Source organism: Labrus mixtus, chromosome 19 (assembly GCF_963584025.1).
Source record: "Labrus mixtus chromosome 19, fLabMix1.1, whole genome shotgun sequence".
Taxonomy (NCBI): domain Eukaryota; kingdom Metazoa; phylum Chordata; class Actinopteri; order Labriformes; family Labridae; genus Labrus; species Labrus mixtus.
The window spans coordinates 12,694,963-12,709,827 of NC_083630.1; the positions used below are offsets into that span (position 1 = coordinate 12,694,963).

A 14,865-nucleotide genomic window follows, 5' to 3' on the forward strand; every position below is an offset into this window, starting at 1 on the left:
GTAGCTTTTGCTCATATGGTCCATTCTTTGCCTCGCTCTATATGTCTTGTTAGCTGTGAATGCTGCAGAGTTTAGTCCTTTTTTCTTCTTGTACTACTCAAAAGTTTGAAAGTGGAGCAAGAGGAAGAGTATCAACCTTTTCTGTTCTTGACAGTATTTTTTTCCACATCAGTGAGGATGAGGCTAGAGGTTGACGGGAAGAGAAAGGCCTCTTCAGGCTGTTGAGATGCTGCAGAAAAGGATTCTAAGTACCAGATATTAACTCCAATCAAAGCCATTGGGACGGCTGACTCATGTCTCAACCTTGACTTGTCCCACTTTAACCCCCATTGCATTTCAGTTTGAGTGCATGTGTTCAAGATCGTTTTCTATGTTCTCCATCTTCCTTTTATAAAACATCTCTCGGTCAGTTCCACATCAAATATAAAGCAGTTATAAATGTATTGACAGTGCTCATCTACTCAATTTCTCCGTGCTGTTGGCTCAGCTGTCAAAACGTTTGATTTGGAACAAAAATGTCCACTATGAGAAATACATGTACAAGAAGGGCAACCTCTCTTGTTGTAGTTTTTCCCCCAGTTTCTAAACAGAAATTTTAAAAATGTCAAATGTGGACTTTTAGGTTGTTTTGGGGATTGTGTACGTAATACCTTATATACGTATGTACAGTGTTTTTTTATGTTATTGACAGTTTTCTACCACACCTGCAAACATTCTTCAGTATACGGTATTATTAGTATTTTATTTTTTACATTTTGATTGGATTTGAAACAATAAACTCAAACTCATAACTAATATACTATAATGATTGTGTTCTCCAGATGATGTGCGTATATTTCCTTGTATAAACCTTTATTTTAGCTATAAATGACTAAAATCTTGCAACTCCAAGGACTTAACAAAGGCTATATCGGAGGGATTGACCTCCAAATAACCAAGGACAATGAAAGCCTAAAAGTTCTCTCATACCTTAAGATCAACTCTTCTAATAAAGGTCCCCTCGCTCTGTCTCTTTCTATCTCTTTTCCTCCCTTCAACTTCTGATGTTCTTGGCTTTCTTTCCAATTTTTTATTACCACCAAGCAAGTAGAGCATTTACTGGGGAGATTACGGTTGCTTGGGCTCAGGCTCAATCGATCCCTGAGTCTCAACTCGATATGTGCAGGATGGACCAGCAGTGTTTAGCTACCACCCAGAGTGTCACTGCTCTCTACACCCTCCCTTAGACACTGGTAAGACAAGTATTCAGGGTTCATTTTCCAGCTTGAAAACAACTCTTCATACCCCAAACCAAGGGCAGGAGAAGTGGCTGGGATTCATGGAAAAGGAGACCTTGATGGCTGCTGTTTTCATAAATGTATGTACAAGATAAGATCAGACTGCCATCGATCATATGGTAATTCTATCCACCTCTTTAGAGTATCAAAAGCTGTTTGTATTACATTGACTCTAATCCGTGTGCTCTGTCAAACCTTGCACAGCCTCCGTCTTAGTGCTGCCAGCCATGCGAGAGCAAATCACTGCCATTGGGCATTATCTGACAGGGATGACGCATGGGGATGGGGTGAAATCACAAAGACATGCGTAGGTGTAGCTTTTAGCTCGCTTTGCTTCTGCAGGGTGGGGGGGTGGGGGAAGAAGCACATGCAACTCTTTGAAAGTCAATGCAAACAAAACAAAATGTATGGAAAGCCTGCTTTTTCTGAAACTTTCTTCGCTCTCTCTATACCGCAGTCCCCTGTTAATTTATTTGATCAATCAGCAATGCATGTAATTTGAGCAGAGAAACTGTGCCAAAAGGGAAATTCATTTAAGTCTTTCATATCCAACAACAATAAGAATGACAAATATATGTAAACCCAGCCACAGAGGCGAACAAATTAATCTCCTGTTTCATGCTTGGATGAAAAACAAGGAAGGAAAGAAAGGATTTAGAGGGAAATGAATGCTATATTAGCATTTGTGATCCTCAAACAGTTGTACTTGGACTGACTAGACTGCCGTGGTCCAGTCAAGTGCAAAACCAAAGAAAATGGCACAGGTCAACTCAAATTGATGCTGGACGAAGCCAGGGATTTATGGTGACCTATTCTTTTAGGGAAAGAGGTCTTAAAGAAGAGGGGTTGAGTGGGTTGCTGGAATCCCCTCGCTGATTCTGCAGCAACAGCCAGGCATAGAAATAAAGGGGGAGGGATGATTGGGTGCTCGGGTGGCTAAGAGCGTCTTTGAAAAAGCATCTGCGTCCCAGTGAGTCGCCACAAAAGACCAGCCCTGCCTGAGTGGCCGTCTTTCTTAAAAGGGGGGGGGTTTCTTTGCTTTCTTCCCACTGTCTGCATGCTATCTCATCGCTCCCTTATTCCCAATTTTGCTGCTTATTTCGTCCGACTGTTTTTTCTCGTTTACCCTCTCCATGCGAATTTTTTTATCAACACCATTCTCCCCAAAGTCTCCCCTTTGTTCCGTTCTTTTTCTTTCTCGCTCTCCTCATCCACTCTCCTGGTTTTCAGGGTGTTAATGGCTAACATCAAGAGTTGTCGAACCATCAAAGAAGCCTCGCTGCTACCACCTAGAAATAAGCCCCTTCGTTGTGTCAATGTTTGTACGCCAACTCAGCGGGTCACAAAATGCTTAGCACTGCAGGGGGTTCTGTGGGCTCATAAAAGTGTGAGAAAGAGAAAGAAAATGAGAGAATGCGGGTGGAAATTAGGATGACATCGTGTGGGAGAATGGGGATGAAAGACAGACTGAAAAAAGGATAATTGCCACCTTGAGCATACATCTATTTATGCATGGTTCGTGCAAATTTTACAACATGTCATCAATGGCGGGAGGCAAAATCTAACCCTGCAGTTAGCATTCTTTAATTTCTGTTTCGTATTTCAGATGATTTGATTCTTTCTGTTTTGACCTTGCTACCATGGAAAGAAGTGGAAGTGGTTTTACCAACACGGTAGACCTATGTTAAAGCAGCTGCACGAGGGGTTCAAATCTTTGCCATTGTGGGAATGTACAGCTGCAGAGTTTGTCATTTATAGGTTCAAATTGGATTCAAGCACGAGGGTATTTACACCGACAACCAACGCGATGTCGACCAAACCCATAGTTGGTTGGGAAGTATTTCTGACGACCATTTTACTACAACAGGTTTTAAGTTGTGGAAAGACACTGGCAGCTACAGCACATTGGTTTTCTGGGCCAGTGGGAGCACATATTCATCTGGAAAAGTTAGTGAGTCACACCGGGGGAGAGTCAGAAAGACAGAGCGGGAGAGAATTAGCACTCACCTGGATCAGTGTCAGGTCCTCCAGATTGAGCCTGAAGAGGTGATTCCTGAATATAAAAAAAGAAAAAAGCAAAGAATAAGGAAAGTATGTGTGAGTTGATGGGGGGGGGGGGCATTTTCTAAAAATAATAACCCTGAAAAAGGACGTGAGGATCTACAGCATCTTTGTTCAGAAGGACAAAGCTCTGTGCAGTTTGTATCTGTGTTCTCTCTCTCTAGTTCTTTCATCTCCGCTTCACTACTCATCGTGCCAACCATACAAAGAGATTTCCAACTCCAAAAAGGGAGCGTAACTGCTGGAATAGTAAGTTAGGAGTATGTTCCAGAGGATGTTCTCAAAACCATCAAATATTCCACTGTGTTAGAAATGTTAGAAATGTACTGCTGTGACACAACCAAACTCAGTTTATTAAAATCATGTAAACTGATGTTGTAACTAATCAGAGATGCCATCTTCATCTTCCTTTAAAATAAACCTGCTGCCAACATTGCCACAATGCAACTCGAACATTTCAGTCAACGTATTGCTGTGTCCTGCAGACGCTAATTTAGCTTCCAAAAGCTAACCTCAAACAAAGTTTAGGACGGACTAAACCTGAGCCCACTCAAGAGTGAGTGAGTGGCATCATCAGGGGCAGTTTATCAGACTTTGTGCAGCTCTCCTGGATTGCAAAATAATATTTTGTACTCCATGAAAAAGGCCCGAAAAGAAACTTTTAAAAATGCAGTTCAAATCAAAACAATAATGTTTCTTAAACTTTTAATGTTAAACCCACATAGAGGTGAAAGGAGCCTTGCCACTGACAGCATAAGATGTTGTTAGTTTGTTTGAGGCACCTAATGTATACAGACTAAAATCTAGTGATTGGATTCACTGCAAAAATGAATGAACCTCTAGTTTTATTCATGTCAATATGAAGAGGAAAAAAAGGTTTTACAGTGTGCTCCTTTCACTCGGCCTTTGTGTGATTTGGTCAAATGGAGTAAAGAAAAAAAAAATCAAAGCTTTGTAGCAATACCTTACTCTTATAAACTTCTATACAGGGGCGCCGGTAGCCTCGTGGTAAGTGTGCGAGCCCCGTGTACGGAGCAACAGCTCTCCAAGCGGGTAGCCTGGGTTCAAATTCGACCTGGGAATCCTTTCTCGAATGTCGTTCCCCACTCTCTCGCTCCTCTATTTCTGACTCTTTCAACTGTCCTGTCTCTAAATAAAGGCATAAAAATGCCCAAAGATAAATATGTTTTCCCTCAGCAACATTAGGTTACTACGGCTACCCTCTCAAGGACAACATTTTGAATATTGACTTATAATGTCTCAGGCTGTCTCCTAAACCAATAACTTCCAATGACCAGTATTAACAACACAACATTTAGGTGTTGTTTCCACTTGATACTTCCGTTTTAACTAGACTCTGTAGGTTTGTTTCATATGCCGATCCTGATCCAAGCACACTGTCTGTCCATGCCACTAGAAAGAGAAAATTATCTTCAACATTTAGAAAGTTAAGTGCAATCTCACAGCAAGAAAAAAAAAAAAAAAACCTTGAAGAGAGAGCGAGTTACCTGAAAGATTCCTACTGCACAGCTTAAAAACTATTACGCAGTCAGAGATTGTGCATTAGCTCTAACAATAACCCATAATGTGTTTCTCTTTCACAACAGCAATCATTTTAAAGAGCATGTATTGTTTTTTCATAAAGTAGACGAGTAATTTTCAGAGTGAAAATCTTCAAGCATCTTAACACACACACACACACACACACGCGCACACAAACACTTGCAGAGATCTATCAGTCTCCTGAAGAGTGGCAATCAGCCAGGTCTCGGTGCGGCCTCAGCCCTCTGTTTTACTGTATTGATATTTGCATCGATCCCCCTTTCCTTCCATTATCACTCATACTTCTAACGCAGCCCGCAGCCATCCATTGAGCCACATCGCCTTTCACAGTTAGGCATTCGACAGCCTGACAGAGAACTAAATCTCTTATTTGATTTCTGGAGAGCTCCAAATACCATGTGTTGATGGGATTTGCAGCGTTGTAGTTTGAAATTAAAAGATTGTCCGATTTTTCTTTCTGTTAATGTCTTTAATATCTTATTTTCAATTTGGTCATCTTTCCATCAGTTTCAGTGTAAATTTGCTCACCTCATCACCCTTCCTCATATACACTCTTTCTCTGATTAGCCTTTTCCATCTTAGTTCCCGCGGTGCATTAGATAATTCCCTGGGCTCTCTTTGTTTCTGTTTGTTTTGCTGCTCTCCTTCCTGCTGGCTCCTCTGTTATCTCCTGTTCAACGTTTTAGTGAGTGTTTCAGTCTATTGACATCTAAGCCATTAAGTGAAGAGCAGAGCACACTTCATCTGCTTTCAGCCAGAGACTCACACCACTGGAATAAATATATATATATATATGTACACACACCCAATTCTTCTGCACACACATATAAGAACATGTTTTATCACATGTAGTGGGTAGAAATTGCAAAAACAGCCTTTGTATTGTTTATCACATAATGTGTGTGTGTGTGTTCCTTTGCAGAGAGAAACTGCAAACACACACACACACACACACACACACACACACACACACACACACATTCAGGCAAACTTGGCTGTGCTTGACAAAGACAATGGACTTGGAAACAATTAAAGCCATTTTTCTCTGGCGTTCTAAGACATCTTTCGACAAACAGATCATTACTCATGCTTTGCTCCAAAAAACCTTGAAAAATGAGAAATGAAGGACGAGAAACAGGCAACAAAAGAAAGAGACAGGAGGCAGGGAGAAAAAGTGAGGCAGAGAGCGAGAGAGAGAGAGAGAGAGAGAGAGAGAGAGAGAGAGAGAAACAAATTCAGGTTACCTGGCACCCACGATCAGTTCGTTCTGGCCGGGGTCAAAGGTCAGCTGTGAGTAATCCACCGTGCCCTCTGCCTTGAACCTGAAGATCCACGGCTCCATCTCTGAAAAAGACACCACAGGAAATAACTACAGTGAGCCAATCAGAGAGGAGAATGATGGCTGCAGATGACAGCTGTGCCGACGAATGTGCTGCATTCAAAGGGCTGCTGTAACTTCTGAACGACACGGGTTAGGGTTGTTTAAAGAACAAGTTCAAATCACCAGCAAGACTTCATCAGATTCATTTCATCACACCTTCCGTTCATAACTGTGACGTCAACATTAATGGCATTATTTTTGCAGAACAGTGAGTCAAAATCGCTCGAAGGTTTGAACATTTTTAAAGCCAGAAATACATATTTTAACTAAACGTTGTCAACTCAAGGCAGAAGATGTTTTTCAGACTATAATTGAGATATTGGTGTATTGTTTCAGGGAAGAGCTGTTACATACTTGCAGGTGTTTTGACACCAGAGGTATTGGGTTGATAAAAAAATAATGAGCTTACAGCAACCTTATAACGGTACTTATACCACAGGATTTATTTTTTTTAGGCTATAGTACCTCATCATATTCTTGCTCCCCTTTGGTGACATCATCTGTCATGACAGCCCCCGTTTCCACTGTTATACCAACAATGTCCAGCTTTACATCTTCACAAATTCCATCACCACAGCAACCCACTCCAACTCTATCCAACCGCCTCACTGAATCCAAAACCTGGGTGCGTACCAATTTCCTCACATTGCACAATAACAAATCTGACATGATAATCATCGGCCCCAAATCCTTCACCAAATCCACTCACAACTGCAGCAACCTTCCCTTTGACAAAAACGTCACCTAGCTCACAAAAACGGCCTTCTTCCATTTTAAAAACATACCACGCCTCCGCCCGTTACTCCCGTTCTCTTCTGCTGAAACACTTAATCCATGCCTTAATCACAGTCAGACTCCACTACTGCAATAGCATTCTTTACAGCACATCATCCAAAGTACATCCAGAACTCTGCTGCCCTCCTGCTCACCAACACCCGCTCCTTTGACCACATTACCACCGTCCTTCAAAATCTCTACTGGCCTCCTGTCCATAATTGTATCCAGTAGAGCTGGGGGGGGTGAAATGTAAATTGATATGAATTCAGTAATTTAAGATATTTTTCCACTTTTTTTAAATCACAAACATTTAATTTCATTCTGTAAAAGCTGTAGTTATAAATGCCTCGTTGCCTTTAAAGCAGTTTAATTTATTTAAAATCACACTTACTTTGCAAAATTGTCAAGTGATTTCACCCCTGACAGAAATCAAATGAATGAAGAGTAGATGTTTGGAGCTGTCCTTGGCTGATGAGGTCATTCATGTAAAGATAAATGTGCACAACGTACTGTATCAAAGCACTTTTTTACTTTAGTGCTTCTTACCACCTTAGAGACCGAAGACATTCAGTTTTAAGTAGAGTCCTCTGATTTCTTCAAACCATTCACTTCTGGTGATTGACCACTTCCATGTAAATGTATACACTGACTGGACCATAAAGAGCGATGATATTTGACTTTTTATGGAACTTGACCTTGTTCAGTGGTGAATAAAGAGATTAAAGCGAGGGAGATCCCAGACAGACACTGACATCTTATCCTTAACATGCCTGTTCTTATGGCGCCCGACCCATTAACCTCTGACCAATCGAATCCCAGGCCCCTGGGTGGTTGCTGAGCGATGAGGACGGTGTGTCTAGCGTCTGGTTACCCGATAGGTTTAGTCGAGGGTGGTCAATCTGTCATCATTGTGACGTGTTTTCTCTCCAGTCATAATAACCTTTACTGTACAGAAAGGTCAGATTACATGTGATGTGATAGATTTTCTTTCTAAATAGTTGAAAATTAGTATCTTATAGTAAAGTGTAAGGCTGAGTTTGCAGCAGTGGATGCTACAGTGATTCAGAAACCTTTATCCCAAAGGTTTTTAGCGAATTCCAGATTACATTTTTTTTTTTTTAAAGCAGCTTCTTTAATTTACCAAGGGAGCTTTCCACCAGGGCCGGAACAGAGGGAGAGGACAGCTCGAATATCCTCCTTAAAAACACATTATCTGCTTCTTTAGGCAAACCTGTCAGACACTGTTTTAAAAAAAAAAAAAAAAAAAATGAAAGCAAGCTCTCCCTTCACTGCATCAAAAGCGAGCACTTTGAGATTCTGTGACAAACGTTGGATTTTTGATGGTTTCCAAACAAGGACAAACAAGAGCGTGTAAAAAGAAAAAAAGTGAGCTTCCAAGGAACATCTGCCTCCGCCAGCTCACACAATGGGACCAAACCCTGTCTCTCCGAACAAAACAATATCATCTGCAACGAGACAGAGCCACCGTATGCAAAGATGTTTTCTCTAGTTTCGCTTTCAAGTCTCCGGTGACGACTACAAGAGCACCGCAAGACGGAAAAAAGGCATCACGCGTCTGGTTTCACGGCACAAATACATTTTCATTAGCCGCGGTGAAAATAAATATAGTGGAGATCACGGCCAACTCCACCCCAAAGAATTCATTTTGCTTAATGGCTGCTGCTCTGCCTACACTGGAGGGAGACACAAAGTTTCGGATGTGTCAATCCTCTGGCTCCACTGGGCTTGTTTTTCACGGCATCAAGAGGATCCCCTGCATACCAATGTAGCTGTGACACCCCCTGGGGGAAGACAGCGCTTGACGAACCCCGGCTTCTCCCCATAAATCTCCCTGACTCACCAAGGGAGGCTCGCTAACGGGGTGATGGAGAGTGTGTGAGCGCGTGTGTGTCTGGATGTGTGTGTGTGTGTGTGTGTGTGTGTGTGTGTGTGTGTGTGTGTGTGTGTGTGTGTAAGGCAAAAAAGAAAGGATATTTGTTCGAGTGTGCAAAAGGGGGCAAAAGGTTTTAATTGAACACAACAGCACTCATAGGATTTATGGCCATTTGTGACAAGGCCAAGGCCCATTCATAAACATTCATAACCAGTGTGGATTGGCCCTCCCAAGGCTCTGGAGCTCAATAAAAGGGGATCCACAAAGTCAAACTCAGGGGGGTTTAAAAGATCATAGTCAGGGAAGCAAAGCTGTGGCACACTTGGAGATAGAGATACAAAAGAACAACACTGCAGGATACCGGGGTTAACTTCACTTTGGAGACTAATCACTCTGATCTGAACTCTGATCTGGGTTGCGATATTTATTTGTTTACGGATGGGTTGTAATGGCTAATTTTAATGGCACCGAGGGAGATTTTTACAACCCCATAAAATAAACCTTATCGTTAAGCCGGCAGAAAAGGAAACAGCTAATAAACAGATCCTTTCCCCCCCATCCTGCCTTCTTGATTTCAGGGCTGCTTTGCATGTAACATGGGTTCATAACGGCTTCACTTTAAATGCATGTGATAATGTAATCACATCACCACCGCTCTTGTACAGCAGCTGCATGAATCAGGGGATTGGCGGCCGATGAAAGGAAGGCGTAATCACACAGACGGGAGACACGCGTGGAGACTCGCCACACACACAGATCGGGGTGAAAATTCAGAAAGCAGCCAGGGCTGCATGCCAACATGTAAAACACACGCTTACACACCCCTCCCCCTTAACACTGGTCCCATCTTTATCCTCTTAACCCCTGCTTCCCTTCGCCTCAAAATAGAACAGCCCCTTCACTCACACCCCATTTTGTTATTCCTCACTCTGACACGGAGTGGTTGACACAAAGACAAAATGACAGGATGTATAAATATTTACACCCCGCATGAGAGGCCACGCCAATCTTCGGCCTGCCAGCGTTCAAAATTTCAAGCGCTCTACGGCACTGCCAGACCGGCAACGACGGCAACATGTGGAAGCCATTCAGAAACATGAATGGTTTTTCTGTGCAAATCGAGTGTGGCAGCAGGCGCTCACATAAATGAAGAGCCAATTCGCTTTAAATGGGGCCCTGTGGTACTGGGCAGCAGAAGAATGGCAACTATTTGGTCAAGTCGGTGTGAGGAAACCATTTGGCTGAGCGGCGGAAAAAAAACAAACACCTGCTCAGTTTGAAAAGACAAGGTCAGTTAAGACATTTCATTTGTGGTTTTTTGTGCGTGAAGGTTTTCTTCCTATCATGTTATTCTGAGCAAGAAAAACAAGAATTGTTCAATAAAAATCCTACAACTCAAATGTTGGGTTCTGTTTTGTGTCCTCGGGGCAGCAAGTGAATCATGCAAAACAAACCACTGTGAAGCCTCAAAGAAGAGAGCAATACATTATTTAAATCTAATATGTATTTAGGAGCACAGCCGCTTGGTTCCAGGGATGCAGAAGAAGAGCCAACTCTTTTACAAGACGACCAACTCTCTTCAGAGCACTTGACTACGAAGAGTGTGTAGGGAAATGATATGTGGGACTTTTATAGCAGCGGGTGAAATGAACGCCATACAACTCCTAAAATGTGCAGGGGCCTTCTTCATGACATCTGCAGCGAGTGATCCATTCAAATTAAACATGACAAGAACATAGCTGACCTTGGGCATGAATAGAGTGGAGTTAATGTTTTTGAATTGAAGCTCTGAAGACCTCAGAGGGGGCTTAAATCAACAAGAATCACCCCCAGTGGACCAATTAAAAGATCTCTGATTCGCTGCGATTGAGCCCGTTGCGTTTATAATGCTATTTGGCTATTTGTTTGTTTCTCTGCTTTAACTCCCCCCTCTCTCTCTCTCTCTCTCTAACGATGTGTAAGCCGTTCAGGGATGATAAAAGCTGTGCTCAGTCTGTGGCTGTAAAACCAGTCTGCCGGTTCCACTCCTCAGAGACGTGGCCCTCAGCTTGGCCTGTGAAGGCATTGTTTACACCACAGTTTATAACCTTTAAAAGCCTTCAAGCCTACACCCAGGAACACTTGTTAAATACAACACTTTATTAATGCAGTTCATCTCAAGGGGCTTAGAGCTACAATAACATTACAAAAGCTCGGCGGAAAAAAATTTATTTGCCAAAACATATCATTTGCAAGCACCTGGAAGAAGTCTTTCAACGCCCCTCCTTAGATAATTTCATAAATGACACACATTTAAATTGGAGGTCTGCTAATGTTATGTTCAGATCTGTTTTCATGAAAGTATAGCAAGTGTACCTTCGAGTAAACATTTTGAATATAGCTCCGGAATCGTACAGTGTACTTTTTTTCTTCTCCAACCCTCCATTTCTCAAGCAGAAAGCGGTCTTTAGACTATAGCGTCCTCGCACCACAGTAGCAGTTCTGTCAGCCAAGTGTTGTGCCAAAGTCAGAAAACCACCATCCCCAGTGGGGTCAGACCCATGTGAGGCACACCCATCCACAGACAGGCCACAATCACACAGAGGGCAAAAAAAACTGCTGTCACTGTAACACATAGACAGACCTTGACCTTGGCTTTTCTATGACAGGTCATCATAACCACTCTTCCATTGTTTATCTGCTTTTTCGACCCAGAAAGCTGAGGCTGCAGCTCAAACTGTACGAGTGGCTCTAGCAACTGAAGAAAAAGCATTTTTACTGCCCACCTTCCCCCGTCACTCCAACTAAGAAAACTGAGTAATGTTTTTCAACCTCACATTTGAGAAGCTAGCACCACAAAACATATTTTTTTACATATTTGATCCATGAATAACTGTCATGTACTATCAGGAATTTCCAACGGGTTCAAAACTGATGAAAATGTTTATACAACCCACAAAAGCCAGAAGATTGAGAAATGTCTTTCTGGTTGTTTTTAATATCTGCCAAAACTTCTACCACACTGTGTCTAACAAAGGGATTCACAGCACAGACACCAGAAGTGCCTCCTGTTTAAATGTTCAAGGATAGAGGTTGAGTGTGACAGGTACATTCGACTTAACAGTTAAGTTATTTGATTTAAAAGGAGGTGGGATGAAATTTCGGTACGGTAAACCCTGATCTTGCTTGCATTTCCACAGCCAACAGTAACCTTATTTGGTAAGCAGAGTGTAAGCCAGATGGAGAAAGCTGCCTCAGCTATGAAATAGTGTGACATCATAGCAGCCCAACACAGTGATTAATTAAGTTCAAGGAAGAATAAGAACAGGGACACAGTAAACAAGGGACCCTTTAGAGTCGGATCGGTACCCTTGGAACCCCAACAGAAGGGTAACAAAAAAGTAGGACGGTACGGACCCATTATTATTGTACCATTCCAAACTTTTGACAGGGCAAACGCCAATAAATGGGTACCGTGCCGAACCGAACTGAACCGGACCACTTGGTGGAAAAAGGACTGAGGTAGCTATAGTAAGCAGCTGGTTAGTTTAGATTAGCATAAAAACAGTCATTGGACAGCTAACTTGTCTTAATGGGTGAAGAAACTATGATCAGAAAAAGTGGTTTCAATGTTGAAAAGTGACTTTTAAACGTCCCAGTGGACATATAAAGCTGCTTCTGGACAGAGTCAATCTGCTGCTTCCCTATTCTTCCACTCTCATTGCTATGCTTACCTTACCATTTGCTTTCTGTTGCTACATAAATTAATCAAACTAAAAAAAGTTGTTTAAGATATTCTGATCTAACTCTTTGCAAGACGTAAACAAGTGTATCCATTAAAATGTCAAACTGTTGCTTTGATCAATTGTACATTTAGGCTTCTATGTAGCAGGCTGATTAGACTGAGAATCGTAATGTATCTCTGTGTATGTCCAACAGGATCACGTTCGCCTGAGTAGAGTGGGAGTGTTGTGCTGATGTGATCCACAGGGGTATGTTGAATGTGTTTGTAGCGCTCCCAGCTCTGCTGAAGCCAGAAGCCATGGTAGACACGCTCTGCACATTCTCAACAACCGGGGATTACACTACATTACATGGAGTACAATGACTCACAAAAGACAATGATAATAGGGTTAAAGAGAGGTTTCTCTTCCCTTTCACACTGTTTGCGTGTGTACATTTGGTGCATTAGGTGTATGTGTGGAACATTTTGTCATGACTCAGCCTTTCTTGCGTTTGCTGCAAAAAAATCTGAGGCTGTAATTTGACAGTCTCTGGAAAAAAAGTCTGTTTACTGCACTACGAGGAACAATGGGGTGTGTTTTTTTTTTTTTTTACCGCACAAAGACTATAATCAAAACATGAAAGGATAGTTATTAAAATCTGAGCAAAATACAACTGTGAAGGCAAAGATTAATGGACGTCTTCTTGAAATCATGGGAATTAGCAGCTGCTCTGCAACGATGTCTCAGAGAAGGTATAAATAAAATGGTGGGGTGTAAGTAAACAAAGGGAGATGGTAAAATCTGTGTCTTCAAGGAAACAAAACCTCTAGGCATGAAAGTCTGCAGAGCTTTAGCACTTCAATAGCAGGCTTACAAAAGATGATGGCTATTAAGCTTGCGAGTTTAAGACACTGTTGGTTAACTTTTAGGGGCAAACAGATCTGACAAACCAAGAAATTTACATGCATACTGTAAATGGTTTGAACTTGAATAGTGCTAATCTAGTCTTCTGACCATTTAAAGCGCTTTTACATTACTTGTCACACCTACCCATTCACTCCCATTCCCACATTAATGGCAGAGGATGCTTCGTAAAGTCAGAAGTAACTAGCCCCATTCATACACACTCGTACGTCGCTAATGAAGCAGCGGGAGCAAATCAGGGTTAAGTGTTTTGCCCAAGGACACATCGGACATGTTGCTGCAGGAGCCGGATGATCGAACCACCAACCAGTCCAGTTGCGACGACCAACTCTACCAACTGAGCCACAGCCGCTGTTACTGCGTCTGTGCAATATCATTTGATGAACACTGACTCGTCCTTTTAAAAGTTCCAGTGGACATGTCTGCTTTAACTTGACTGCATCTTGTTCCCAATGTAACCCACAACGAGAGAACAAAGCCTGACCTCCCATTAATATACACTGAGGGCCCGTCAGGATGCTTTTGATGTAGGATTAAACCTTTAAATATCAACCCGGTTCTGACCATGTACAGTAACTCAAGACAGTGAAGCTGCCCATGAGCGCGACCTTGGGAAGTTTGAACTTCCTCTGAAGCGTGGGAATGTAGTAGTTGCATTTATTTCACTTCCCATGGGATACTGAGGCACAATTGTTTACTTCTGCACTCACCAGTGTAAATGAACTTCAAAATAACGAAAAAGAAAAAAGAAAACAACTAAGCATTTTTTCACGTTTAAGCAACATCATCAATCTCCATGCTTTATAGAAACAACACCGGGGCTTGAGGAAAAGGTCAGTGGAAGTTATTATATGGGAAGGTGACTTTAATGTGCATTAGTAGAAGCGGGAGAAAATGACTGTCCAATCAGTGAGTAGATTAGCAGCTCCATGCTGAACACACCCTCAAGTTTCAGGTTGGTGGGATTCAAGGGATGATGTAGGTGCTGCTCGACCTGAGTTAAATTTAGAAACAATAATTTAAAGACTTAAGCAAACCAAATAAAAACGTAAAAGTGCCAAAACGACTGAGATACGCACAGGGTGAGAACGTTTAAGTTAAATTCTGCCCTAAAAAATGTAGGGCCAGCTAACGTTCTGGCTGTTACCGCACAACATCTATTACTGTATATAATATATTATCAATAAATCTGCTGAAACACTTATGTAAGAGCCTCCGCCTTCAAAAACCATCATTCAGACAAAAAAGATACTGGACCAGAGACAGCTAAGTGTCCGTTTCCGC

The 14,865-nt window shown here is 42.0% G+C and overlaps 1 protein-coding gene across 3 annotated transcripts in view; it reads right to left on the reverse strand.

Moving 5' to 3' along the window:
• The window catches only part of sema5a (sema domain, seven thrombospondin repeats (type 1 and type 1-like), transmembrane domain (TM) and short cytoplasmic domain, (semaphorin) 5A), a 126,420-nt gene that overhangs the window by 74,558 nt on the left and 36,997 nt on the right, over positions 1-14,865 (reverse strand). For all 3 annotated transcript variants that reach the window (XR_009676619.1, XR_009676618.1, XM_061064260.1), the window contains exons 3-4: positions 6,146-6,245; positions 3,285-3,330 (exon numbers count right to left, since the gene is read on the reverse strand). Coding sequence is in view for 1 of the 3 variants with exons in the window: in XM_061064260.1 (XP_060920243.1) it covers positions 3,285-3,330; positions 6,146-6,245 (146 nt within the window). In the remaining 2 variants the exon portion in view is untranslated. The remainder of the gene's footprint in view (positions 1-3,284; positions 3,331-6,145; positions 6,246-14,865) is intronic.